Source organism: Misgurnus anguillicaudatus, chromosome 2 (genome assembly GCF_027580225.2).
Source record: "Misgurnus anguillicaudatus chromosome 2, ASM2758022v2, whole genome shotgun sequence".
NCBI classification, from domain to species: Eukaryota; Metazoa; Chordata; class Actinopteri; order Cypriniformes; family Cobitidae; genus Misgurnus; species Misgurnus anguillicaudatus.
The window spans coordinates 15,035,001-15,049,034 of NC_073338.2; the positions used below are offsets into that span (position 1 = coordinate 15,035,001).

The 14,034-nt window shown below is 38.8% G+C and overlaps 2 protein-coding genes across 2 annotated transcripts; both read right to left on the reverse strand.

The window, feature by feature from the left end:
- Window positions 1-4,163: 4,163 nt before the first annotated feature.
- LOC141351421 (uncharacterized) lies at window positions 4,164-5,739 on the reverse strand. Its single transcript, XM_073858120.1, has 5 exons — window positions 5,271-5,739; window positions 5,051-5,165; window positions 4,892-4,973; window positions 4,479-4,643; window positions 4,164-4,389 (listed from the first exon to the last, which is right to left on the reverse strand). The coding sequence occupies exons 1-5, from the start codon at window positions 5,334-5,336 to the stop codon at window positions 4,164-4,166; spliced, it is 654 nt and encodes a 217-aa protein (XP_073714221.1). The 5' UTR covers window positions 5,337-5,739.
- A 6,194-nt stretch (window positions 5,740-11,933) lies between these two features.
- On the reverse strand, window positions 11,934-13,381 carry LOC129422754 (uncharacterized). The gene is made up of 5 exons (XM_073873451.1): window positions 13,287-13,381; window positions 12,836-13,145; window positions 12,289-12,574; window positions 12,157-12,180; window positions 11,934-12,063 (listed from the first exon to the last, which is right to left on the reverse strand). The coding sequence occupies exons 1-2, from the start codon at window positions 13,373-13,375 to the stop codon at window positions 12,956-12,958; spliced, it is 279 nt and encodes a 92-aa protein (XP_073729552.1). The 5' UTR covers window positions 13,376-13,381; the 3' UTR covers window positions 11,934-12,063; window positions 12,157-12,180; window positions 12,289-12,574; window positions 12,836-12,955.
- Window positions 13,382-14,034: the final 653 nt, after the last annotated feature.

Below are 14,034 nucleotides of genomic sequence, written 5' to 3' on the forward strand. Positions count from 1 at the left end.
CCTCCGGACGGATTTTAACATCCATGGCTCCTGTCGTCTCATCATCATCATCTTCGTTTAATTTCCTGCTCTTGCATCTGTTGCTGTATCATCTCTCATATACAAAATAAAAACTCCTGGATGACAAACTGAAAACTTTACGTTGGCATTTTTCTGTAAAACGGACACAAAAGAAAGCAGCACATGTGACGTTTTTGTCACAGGTCGGAGCGGACCCGAGATAGCTAAGGGGTCACGCCCCTACCTAATTTCCACCTCGAGGAGGTTCCCAAGACCACCCCAATGACCAGACAAACAAGTATACTACGTTTAAAATACAACTTTATTAAATAGTTAAAAATGGGGGAAGGGAAAAAGGGGAAGGACACTTTAAAACACTTCGTTTCTCTCTCTGGTTCCAGACAGGACTCCACAAGACGTGAAAGGGTGAGGCTCCTGTCTGGGGGTTTCCCTGTTGTCCGTGGCGCCCTCCGCTGTCCTGGAGGCAGAACACAAGAGACACAATGAATAGGGGGCTAGATGGTTCCCCGGCTCTGGAGCGCTTGGCTCCTCCGCACGACCTTACTGTCCGCAGAGGTCGGTTGTCCCCCAATAGCACACGTTACTCACAGACTGGAGCTTTGGGATCTCTCTGCACAGGTTGGTGGGGAGCAAAGGTAAGTTAGCATTCATAGAAGTGCGTGACTCGTAGACTGGGACTTTCTGGTTTCTCCACAGGTTCACTGAGGACAGAGGTAAGTGGTCATTTAATGACACACGTTACTCACAGCTTAGGGCTTGGGGTCGTTCTGCACAGGCTTGCTAAGAGCAGAGGTAAGTTAGCATTCATAGAACTGTGTGACTCACAGACTGGGGCTTTCTGGTTTCTCCACAGGTTCACTGAGGACAGAGGTAAGTGGTCATTTAATGACACACGTTACTCACAGCTTAGGGCTTGGGGTCGTTCTGCACAGGATTGCAAAGAGCAGAGCATTCATAGAAGTGCGTGACTCACTGGCTGGGCTTTCTGGTTTCTCCACAGGTTCACTGAGGACAGAGGTAAGTGGTCATTTAATAACACACGTTACTCACAACTTAGGGCTTGGGGTCGTTCTGCGCAGGATGGCTAAGAGCAGAGGTAAGTTAGCATTCATAGAAGTGCGTGACTCACAGACTGGGGCTTTCAGGTTTCTCCACAGGTTCACTGAAGACAGAGGTAGATAATCATCACATAACATATGTTACTCACAACTTGGGGCTTTGGATCGTTCTACACAGGATTACTAAGAGCAGAGTTAAGTTTGCCTTCATAGAAGTGCGTGACTCACAGACTGGGGCTTTCAGGTTTCTCCACAGGTTCACTGAAGACAGAGGTAGATAATCATCACATAACATATGTTACTCACAACTTGGGGCTTTGGATCGTTCTACACAGGATTACTAAGAGCAGAGGTAAGTTTGCCTTCATAGAAGTGCGTGACTCACATGTCAACCCGTCTCATGTTGCTTTCTTCACCCAGTTATCCTCACATAAATTCCTCTTTACGGTCAACATTCACCTCTTCCTGTTTCCTTCTTCCCCAAGGGAATTAGATCGTCGCTCTCCAGCCTACAACACAGCCAAAACATAGCGAACAGCACGCCAACACCGGCACCACAGAGAAGCACCCCAATTGTGATTTCAAACCTCCTTATATCTGCGGCTCCTCCTCCTCGGTGTCCTATCAGCGATCGCTTTGTTTATTACCCCCACCTGCACTTAATACGGGCTGATTTGGGCTTCGGGACAAACCCGGAAGTTCCGATGTTTTTCTTCCTTCCGGGCGGAACTCATCCTTCCTACCTTCGGTTCCGCCCTTCAAACGTCACCATGTGACATTTTGTATAAAGGGTTTGTAAATACACATACAGTATACCGACATCAGTGGTGTAGTCTACGTGATACGCAGGTATACGCCGTATACCCACTAGAAATTGTCAAGGATTTCCGTATACCCACTAGAAATAGCTTGAGGATGCGTAACAGCATGGTTTTCTGACATTTCAAACTTTTAGTCATAATTCAGATGTAAAGCACTGACCAGTAGCATGCTACACTTGCTATTTTAGCGGGTTGAACTGCATATATGTATTAGGCTATATATTTGGTGTGTTTGAATTCCTGCCGAACTGCGCGATCCGATTCGCGTATGAAATCAAATTACCATAGCGGCGCGAAAGTGACTGGGGAGTAGACTGGTGTGGCACCAGAAGAACCCACAGGCGAGTGACAGCAAAGTACCGCGAGAGCGATTGCATTTATCACATGGAGAAATCTGCTTTGAATCGCTCTCGCGGTACTTTGACATCACCAAAGGGTCTGCTTGGCGCCAAATGAAGTCGAACCTGCAGTGTAGCTTTTCACGCGACACTGTAAACAATCCATGTGAAGTGAACGAGTGCTGCAATATAAAATCCGGAGAGTTAACAACGCACATGTGAGTAAACAACATTTAAATCATCAGTCCAGTTTATTACTTTATCTGAAGGTAAGGCTCCAAATGCAATAAAATAAGCCCGTAATTATATCCTGATGGTTTTAGCTTTCAGCATGTTTGCTTGTGCTTAGTGTTAAACTTTCCTTCTCTGTGTTAATTTATATATCCACGTTCAAGATGTATATGATCTTAAACTTTTGTGAGGAAAATTATGGCTGCGTTGATGTTCAGTTCAAACTTGCAAATTAAAGATCATTTTCTTCACTTTGGTTTGGGTGTCTAATATTAGGCTACATGATGGTCTTGTAATAATAATTAAGTAAAAGCCTATTTTCATTTTTAAACACTGCTTGTATTATATGCATAAAATAAGCTTTTATTTCAATGAGTATGCAAATTAGAGTTAACTCATGGTCATCTTAAATGTGTATTCATTAAAAACATTTACACCATTAAATTACACATGGTAATGTTATCACTAGGTGTCATATAATAGCTATTGAAAGAGTGGATATTTTTTCTCCTTCAATGCATGTGTTAGCCACGGATTGAAGATTGGAAACAGTTTATTTAATGTTAATTAACAGTTGAGTAACTTTTGGCCCTGAGTTAGATGTTGATTAACACTAAACCAGTCTAAAAATCCATCCAGTTTCCCCAGCTGTAAACCCATTGACTATTAAAGTCTTTTTTTCTTATAATAAACTGACATGTTGATAACACATTCAGTTTATGTGTTTATGAGTACACTTTCAGAATGCTCTGTAACATGATGATCCATACTGTATGCATCTGTAAGTGTGGTGGTGCTTATGGGGTGTCACGCTGGGACGAGTGGCATAAGGGTGAGAGGGAAAAATCACAGTATACTCACTACAAAAATCTAGACTACACCACTGACCGACATATAAAGTTTGCTACATTCATATAAGCGTTTAATTAATCTCCAAAATACCAGAAAGCATGGCTATGACTATAATAAAACCATGGTTACTTTTTCTAAGGGCTGACTAAAAAATTCAACAGAGATGACACTATAACACAAAAACACCCATGTAAGACACTTCTGCAATCGCTATTTGTATTTTAAGTGTTTTGTATGCAAACGTAATGTAGCATTTGTATTTGTATTTTAAGTGTTTTGTATGCAAACGTTATGTAGCATGTTAACTCACCGACTGTAGATACCATCGTGACTCGATCGCTTTAATACATGGAGTGATGGACGATGAAATGATGATTCAACACACATCTTTAATTTCTCAGCACTGTTGCACTTTAAACACTTTTTTCTGTGCCCGAAACTTTATAAACTTCTCCCGAACCGGTAGCACTGTGCGCCGGATCCTTAGCATGGCGAGTTCGGCGTTGTAACGCGTGTTTGTTTTTTACATATGCAGATCATTTTCTTCAGTCCGAAGTACAAACATAGCAGGCATCTTCCGTGAAACAGTAAATTACTGGTGATCCAGGTTATTTTTAAAGTTTTAAATCTGCAGACAGATGGATGCGCATCTTGCCAGAGTTCAGATAAACTCGGCCTTTGACCTTTACCACTCCCCTAGCCCCGAGAAGCCCGCTCTGGCCCAACGATTTCGGCGGGCCAGAAAAGCCGGGCCTTAAGCACCAACGAAGCACCAATGCAAACGCCCCAGGCCTCGGCAGGCACTGGCACGCCCCGCTTGAAGCCCGATAGTGCAAACACGGCTAATGTGGCCGTTCTGCAGTGGGGGGTGGCGGTACAGCAGCAAGCAAACCCATGCGCCTTGGGTCATCGGACCTGAGCGTCTGTTTGCGGGGAAGGCCTCTCCCACTTCTAATTCTTCTCCCCAGAATGGCCTTCTGAAGGTCTTGTATGTAGCTATACTGCTTCTTTTCCTTTGTGGTGTAGACACTCCAGATTTTTGATTTTTGGTTGAAGTATCTTCTATATCTGTATAGGAAGTGTCGATTTTAGTGTAGTCATTTTCAAAATGTTTGGTAAGATCCGCTCAAAGTGCAGTAGTAACAGTAAATACTTACATTTTGTGTCCATCCTTGTTACGGGCTGGCAGGCGATGATTGTGGTTATTGTAATCTAAGGCGGCAAGCAAAACTCGCGGCTTGTATACAGGTGGGCTGTAGGCGAAGCGCTTTGCCGCATACATTAGTATATGATTTTGGAAGCTTTCCAAATCAGATGTGGTCCTGTCGGGGAGGCACACATTAGTAACATTTCTTATCACAATGGTCATAAAGGCTAAATCTGTTTGGCATTACTTTCACCCTGCACTCTTCAAACAATTACCAAAATGTGTTACACACCCACACATCTACCAATAATGTGAATGAAATAGAATATGGCTATGTATAAGTGTAGTTAGAGTATGTATATTAGTAAATAAATACATTAGCAACTTTTGTGCATGTATAATTTCATGACATTAGATGCATACCTAAAGTTTATGAACTTCTTCACCTGGCTCAACCAGCGCTTGTCAAGCACAATTGCTGTAAGTGCCTGATGAGCTGCTGAACCTGTAATTACATATCAGAGTGAGGAAAATTTACAATCTAAGATCAAATCAAAATCAAGAGGCTACAATCGTTCAAACCTTGCTGGATCCATGGCTTGTTTTGGCTTCCTTCATCCAGAGGCTCATGTTCACAGCATCCAGTTGCCCATGAATGTTGGTTGCGGACATGGTGTAAGACTCCATGCCACATCATCTGCATAAATGGACCACCCCAAATTACATAAAGCTAGAAGCTTCACCTTTCTGCATGCCCAAAGTAATAGTTTTTACAGTGACATTACAAAAGCTTATAAAATACCTTGAACTGCTCCTCTGTCAATGCTTGTTTGCAGCAATACCAAAAGTGGTTCACAATGTCCTTCATCCAAACCAGAATTGAATTCTGATTTTTTTATGGTGCCAGCCTGATCACACAATACAAAGCTATGGTTAATATATTGCTCTAAAATATTACCATACTATAGTATGGCCAGTCAATATATGCAATCTTAAATCTTCAGGTTCATTGATTAAATGTAGAATACTGAATAAATTCGGATGATTGCATACCCGTCGTAAGTTCTTTCCAAGATTTTTGGCAGCATGAAATATGTCGAGGGAATGTTGAATGTCTTTGTAGCGCCCACGCTCTGGATCTGTAACAATAAACACAGCATTTATAATAAAATCAATATCAGACGAAAATAAAAATCAATGACTCTAGACAACATATCAAATAAGTTATCCTTACTAAGCAAGGCAGATATTTGTGGGTGGGCATCTGTAACAACTTCTCTGACAGGAATTTCCTTGATTAGTGCGCATGCAATGCAAGTGTTTGCCTCCTATCCCTACCGTTTCTATATATATATAAATATATATTAATTCCTCCCAAGGGTTTTTGTCCTTCTAGGACTTTTTCCCATTGGGTTTTTTTTCCTAGAGGGTTTTTAGTAGGGATGCACCGATACCACTTTTTCCATCTCCGATCCGATTCCGATACCTGAATTCTGAGTATCGGCCGATTCCGATACCTGCCGATCCGATACTACTGTATTTTTCTTGAGCAATTTAAATTACACCCAGACACACACACACCAGGGTTTCCGCGGGGTTGTAAAAGGTAGTAAAAGGTAGTCAATTAAATTTTGCCAAATTAAGGCCAGTAAAAAGTAGTAAAAAGTAGTAAGCGTCATCTGACGAGGTAGTAAATTTTCGATTGCCTTTTGTAATGTTATGATGCCTGGAAATTAGTTCAAATCACCTGCATATCTGGGCAAATAATCAAAGATCTTTCGTCTCTGGGATGTGATCAAAGCCTGGAGTGGAGCCAAATCACGTTCCTCTATCCGCTGTAAGCGTTCTGTAATCACTACGGACCGGATCCACTCCGGGTTTTCTGACTGTATCACGTTAAGATGAGGTAAAAGTTTATTTCAGCTAGCATGGTCAAACTTATAATGCAGGAAGGCTCCGATGTTTTGAAGATCGATAAAGGTGTAAAAGGCTTAGCGAAATGATAAAGATTGGCCAGCCTTTCAGTTCGTGGGCTAAGTAAACCAAACAGGTAATTGCGTGTCTTTGCACAGTATGACTAACGTAAGGGGTCCTGTATTTTGGGGGTAAATGATTTCTCACGTTACTGATCATCCGCGGCACGCTTTTTAATGCTATGCTGATATAGCCAGTGGCTGGTACAACGGGTTTGTTTAACTCGTGGGTAAACTTCATGTGGCGCCACAACAACCAAAAGGCAGATGACATCCAAATCCCTTGAGAGCGATTGACGAGGAATCATAAGAGGAGACTGCTTCCGAAATGCTCTCGCGGGACTTTGATGTCATCCACCTGTCGGTTCTTGCGGTTGCATTTGCGTGTGGTCACAAAAATGTAACATTTGTACATATATTTAAGCACAGCAGTTTAAAAACAAGTGATTTTAAGCCATTCAAACACAAACAACAGTGCGTCCGCTGTTTCTGTGTCAGTGGAGCACGCTAGCCACGCATTCGTTTCTCATTGAGCTTGTGTTGTACGTATTTTTGCCGCTTTATTGGCTTTAAATAACACATATGCCTCAAAAATCCCGTCTTTGCAAATATCCTCATATAAACACGACCATTTAGGTCTTAGGAGAAAGTAAACAGCAGAAACATTGCGCACAAACTAGCACATCAGCGCTGCCTCTATTGTAACATAATAATTTGTTGATAAAGGTACAGTCATTCAATTAACAACTGTCACTATGGTTACAGACATCCTGTGCGAATTCTACATGAGTTTGACTCGAGTTACTCGTTCAGGGTTTATATCACTGATCTATATAAATGACTGGATTGCGCATAGAACGCTTAACGTAACAGCGTCCCAGCCAACATTGCAAGGTGGGGCCCATGTGGGCCCCATATGGGCTTCCTATGTGGGCCCTATATGGGTTTGTCCATGGGTTCCACTGTGGCCCCACCTGGGTTGCCCACATGAATTTGATATAGAAACTGAGTGGGGCGTATGTGGGGCCCACGTGGGCAACACACATAGGGCCCATATTGCACCCACGTAATGAAGCCCACGTTACATATCAGGGCCCAGAATGGATTTTTAATGGGTACTGGACTGGTCCCTTATTATAAAATAATAATACTTTTAATGCTTAATTGTAATTTACTTAAATAATATATTTGTTTTAAATTGAAAACCGATAAAAGCAAATCATTTCAGTTCGGTAAATATCAGATTTCAGCATAAATATTCAACAGTTCATTCATCTGTAACATCACAAAACATGAAGGAGGTGCAATATGAGAAATCAAATAAAAAAACTGTAAAGGTTCAATATATCAAAATACTTTATTGTCAATTTATAACAATACAATGCTAAAATAATCATGAACATTTAAAAACTGCTAAGGCAGGTAATTACTAACAATTTAACATAACACTTAAAATAAGCATTGAAAGAAGTCAAACTCTTAAAATACTTCGAACTCAAAAACAACACAAACATTTCTCACTCTTCTGGAGATGGTCTTCTGATCATCAATTAATCTTTGCTCAAACGTTTTATGAAGAACTTCCAAAGCATCCACAGCCAAACTCATTAAATGTCCTTGCACGTTTGCTTTGATTCATCCCTGTGCAGTCCGTGAACTTGTACCGCAGTACTACATTTTCTAAAAACACAACTCAGGATAAATTACAAATGTAACAGTTGTGAGAGAGTCCTGCTGCTCCGATAGAAACCGTATCCTTGCGCCTGAGCGGAAATTCTTGTAGTTTAAATGTTTATCATCTTTATAGTTGTAATTTTAAAAGTCTGCCTATTTTAGCAAAGATTATTTAAAATATGATATTATATTGTGTGATAAAAATCACAATTAAAAACATTTGAAGCAGGACTACTTTGTCAAGCGTAATGTGTCGTTGCAGTGAGCAGATCGTAATGAGGTCTCCTTATATGAAACACCTGACTCCACTAATCAGACTCCTTTCAGAATGTTTGAAACATTTCTTTAATTAACACACTTATCAAACTGATGAATTCTTATTTTCACTCATGCTCAGCTGTGCAAATTAAAATTAATAATTGGCAGGTAAACATTACAAATATCACAAATAAATGTTAACAATAATGCATTTTTATTTAAAATGTTTTATACTGATCATATCCTATCTGTGATATTATTTGCTCTTTGTATAAAAGTGACTATAAACCAAAAGTTATAATTTTAAGAGTTTAAATGTATATGAAATGTATTTTAAGGATAAAATGTTTTGCCCACATAGGTGCCATGAGGGCCCCACATTATTATCCCACATGGGCAAACCTATATGGGGCCCACGTAGGGAAACCCACATGGGACCCACATAGTCAACCCACAAGGGACCCACATATATTGCCCATGATAAGCCCATGGCCACATGAAACCCATGTTGCCCATATGGGACCCATGTGGGGCCCACATATCAATGTTAATTAAATGTAAAAAATAATGCATTTTTATTTAAAATGTTTTATACTGATCAAATCATATCTGTTATATTCTTTTCTATTTGTTTAAAAGTGACAATCAACCAAAAATTATTATTTTAAGATTGTAAATGTATAAAGATCTATTTCAAGCATAAAAATGTTTTGCCCACATAGGTGCCATGAGGGGCCCACATTATTATCCCACATGGGCAAACCCATATGGGGCCCACATAGGAAACCCACATGGGACCCACATATATTGCCCATGTGAAGCCCATGCCCACATGTAACCCATGCTGCCCAGATGGGACCCACGTGGGGCCCACATGTCAATGTTGGCTGGGGTGAGGTGAAGCCAGCGCAGAGTTCGACCCGCCATCTTGGTATACCCAACCGGCAGAGGGTGTCATTGACTTCCATTCAAAATCATGTTTTAAATTCACCCGCTTTACAGCGTATCAGTCACGCAAGAATATTTTTAGGATATGCGTACGTAAATTGACTGTTAGTTCTGGTGTTATTTGGAATGTTTATGTTTTAATCGGGCAGGAAAATGGATTTATAAAAAAACGTTAAGGTGAGTGAGTGTGTCTGCTGCGTTTTGTTAATGACACGGGTATAAATAAAGTTTTTTTTTGACATTCAGCTACACGGTCAGCGTTATTTCTCTAAATAAGTTTAGGTAACTTGTAAGTTTATATAACATAAAACCAGCAAATTATTGCATGCACATACGGTACAAAGTATGATTATTTATTTAGATTTCAGAATGAGCACGTTTGTCATTAATACTAAATATGCTGCTGTCTGTCTGCTGATCTGATACTGTAATGAAGATTAATGTATAATAACTGATTAAAAACTAAAATGTACAACTTTCAGTAAATAACTATGTACATGCTTAGGACGTTTGTGTTGTAATAATGTACAGGGTAACTTCAGATATAAAAACGAAGACTAGTAAAGTGATGTTTTATCATTATAATTGATAACGTCCATTGAATTAATAGAACGTTTCGGTATACCAACATGGCGGCGCGGTGGCTTCACAGTTGTGACGTCATGCGCAATCCAGTCATTTATATAGATCAGTGGTTTATATTCATACACATAACGTTACTGTATTAGAGCTGTGACTGTAGGCTGTTGTGTGAACAGAACATACCCTGGATTAATTGTTTATGTGTACTGAATAATATGATATGAAAAAGTTGTATTTGTTCACATTAGTAAATGCATTATATAACATAAACAAACAATGAAAAATATAGAGTATATCAGCATTAATTAATTCTTGTTTATGTCATTACAGTAATTGACGGTGGTTCATGGTGCATTCACTAATGTTAACAGTTTCAACTTTGATTAAAAAATTATTAGTAAATGCTAAAATAAATACATTTACAATTAATAAATAATTAATGAAAGATTCATTAAAGGTGGTGATATTCATGTTTTCTTTTTATACAGTATAGTGAGTTATTTAGCTGTTTCGCCTTAATCTGAAATGCCCTGCAAACTACAGCTACCTACCTATATATGCCACATGAGACTTCAATATGGAATTTATGGCAAAAAAATCTCCCCTTAAAATGCTATTGGTCTCGCCTACATAAAGTGTTAGGTAAAGGAATATGACTTGGCCTGAAAAATATTTCAGTCAAAATAATTTTTTTCACTTTAATTCTTTTTTGTATGTTATATATGTCAAAATCTGTGTAAATAATAGAAAGGTCGCTGATTAACACTTGCAATTCAGTGTCGTGATGGTTTTTAAAAATATTCTGAAGATAGTAAAAAAGGTAGTAAAAAGTAGTAAATTTAACTCAAGGATTTCTGTATAAACCCTGACACACAGACACACGCACACTATATATAAATGTGTATAGTGCTTTCTGCTAAATCTAGCATAATATAATTATATAATATATAATATATAATTATAATATTAAAGTAAAGACCAATAATTAAAAATGATTTACAAGTTACAAGAACATTAGTAATTATTAACCGTGGCAGTGTTTAGAAGAAAAAAATAGGCACGTTTGATCAAATAAGAATGCTAAATATATTTTCCTTAATTGCGCAAAAAGTCACAGTAAAAAAGCTTTAGTGTGCAGATGGTTATTTTGGGAATTATGCACTTAACCGGACCTTTTATGCACATTTCGGGTGCAGAGTTGATGCGCCTAAATCATATTGAGTGCACATTCTGCGCAATACTGTGCTTCCTAGGTGCAGCATTGATGCTCTAGAAGCGTCCTCACACTCACATGGGAATCCTCGCTCCGCAATGGAAAGTTACGTTCATAACTATTAAAACACAAAGAGATTTCATGCATCGTGTGCTCAGCACATACTGAATTGCATCCATCCAACAGCTTACTGAGACTGTATAAAATCAGATCTTTAATAAAGCCTAACGTTACAATTATTGTGTGTGTGCGTGTGTTGAATGACGCGTTTTCATCCATCCGCTTCTCATCAGTGGATTAACTTAGTTTGCAAGTAAGTTACAGTGTTTCTGTGAACATTAATATCTTTAAATGTGCATTTGTTCCTTCACATGAAGCTATTGAGTGTAAGACGACTTTGATTATAGTGCATAAAAACGTTTAGGGTGCTTTTAAAATACTTTGTCGTTTTAATCGCTTGTCAGTGACAACCATGGGTAACGTGCAGTATCGGAATTGGATCGGTCCTGTTAGTCCGATATCCGATCCAGCAAAAAAGGCCGGATCGACCCCGATACCGATCCAGAATATCGGATCGGTGCATCCCTAGTTTTTAGTCCCAGGGAGAGTCAGCCAACTTTGGCTTAACTTAGCACTTTACTGTATACGTTACATTATTAATATGCTCGCTTGTACGGTTTAACCGCTTTCTCTACTTCTTATATTATCTATTGATTTTCTGTGTTCTCCTCTACATCTTCTCATGTAAAGCTGCTTTGCAACAATTAACACTTGTGAAAAGCGCTATATAAATAAAATTGAATTGAATTGAATTGTCCTGATGAAGCACTCCTTCTCCATAATCACGGAATTCCTTTTCGTTTCTCGCTTGTCTATGGTGACAATGTGCACAATGTCTCTTGACTCTTGCTCAAGAGTTGTGTAAGTGCATTATTGTGCACAGTGTCCTAGTACAAAGTAAAAAAATAATAATTTTTAGTTCACAATTCAGCTATCAGCATTTGGACTTTATGGATCATTTGCTCACAAACACAAAGTACCTGGGGAGTCCATTCTGCCATCACCTATTGAATAGAGCAAAAATACATCCATTAGAATAATTGTATTTAGATGTGATTGTGTAAAAAATGCATATATATTCAATGGTGGTTAACAAATATGCTACACCTTACCTAGGACAACGACATGTTCTTCCTGACGCAACCTGTCTATAATGTTTGCCCTATTTTTTTCCCAAAATTCCTGGACCGGATCAATACAATAAGCATCTTGAATTCGGAAGAAAGTCCCCTCAGCAACCACTGGCATTTTCATGAATTGAAAGAGGAGGGCAATCTTCCTGTAGTTGTTGCCAGACAGAAGAATATTGGTAGCCAGCATGAAGTCACCCCCTTGCATGCCGAACTTCAAAACTGGCTGTTAGTTCCATTTCCACAGAGTGTGTCCAAAGGGGCATAACTGCATTGTGATATATATATAAAAAATATTTAAAAAGATAAATAAAAAAAACACTTGCACACATTTGGTCATAGTCTTCTCAAATGTGTAGAAAAACTTTAGCACAAAAACCCCACAAATGCATAAGTACTGTAAAGGACATTATATATTGCTTGGTCCCACCAACAATAGATAAGCTGTATGTAAATGTTATCACAACTCTACTGGTTACAAACAGTTTACTCGCTCTTCTACCCTGCAGGCATGTACATCTTATCTTACCCATTCCAAAATGACTCCAGTCCCCCGAGGTTTCAGGGTCACCCGAAATGGCGGTTCACCATGGCATGCTACACCAGACATACTGTCTATGTAGTTGCACTTCTGTAGTGGTAGCATCGACTACATAGCAAGCTGATGGAGGTTGTTGTTGTAGGTGATGTTGGCACTTTTCCCCACCAGATCATCCTCACAGAGAACTCGTTCTTGTTCAGGAATGTATTCCAGTTCAGGGGGATTGGGTGTGGCTACATCAAGCACAGCTTCATCTAAGCTTATTTCAGCAAGATCATTTGTGTTGACACGACCAGTTCTGTGTATATAAGCAGAGTATATGGACATTGATTACACAAACCAGATGGTAGAAAATAAGTGACAATGAAAGAACTGTATAGTTGTGAGAATGAACATAGAATTAGTTGAACCCAAAATGTAACTACTACGTGAAATGTACCGTAGCTGTAGAAAAGGAACAAAATCCTCATCCGAGCTATAGTCATCCTTCCAGTCCTTGTGAGAAGGATCAACCCAACAATCATCCATTTCGATGCTGTTCAAGAGATACACGGATGAACATCAGACTGAAAGGACATGTCAGTAGAAGGCAAATTACCAGTACAGCACAATACTTACAAGCTGTTCCCAGGTGCGAAAATCTCATCTAAATGTTGGGGGGGACAATAACCATAAAATTTTTCAAGAACAATTTTTGAAGGGGACACCAATAATACAGGCAAAATTGTACTTGCAAGGAAATGGGTACAGATAGAAAACGTTTCTCTTTCTCTATGAACGGACGCAAATTTAATTTTAATACATATGAATGCAGAGTTGAAAAGAGTGATAATAACATTTTCTACTTAAGTAAAAGTAAAGTTACTTTAATAATATTTTACTTAAGTAAAAGTAAAGTTACTTTAATAATATTTTACTTAAGTAAAAGTAAAGTTACTGGTCTAAAAATCTACTCAAGTAAAAAGTAAGTCATTTTAATTTTAAGAGTAAAGTTACTTTTTTACAGCGGGGAGAGGTTTCTAGTATAGTTCACAAAGGAAGGATATACATCTCAAACTATGTTTTTAATTGTAAACATCTCTACAATTAAAGTGCAATAACAAATGCTAATAAAATAAAAAGCTTTTTTATAACTAAGAAACATTTATGGAATTATTTAATGATTTTTACAGGTAAGTTATGCACTT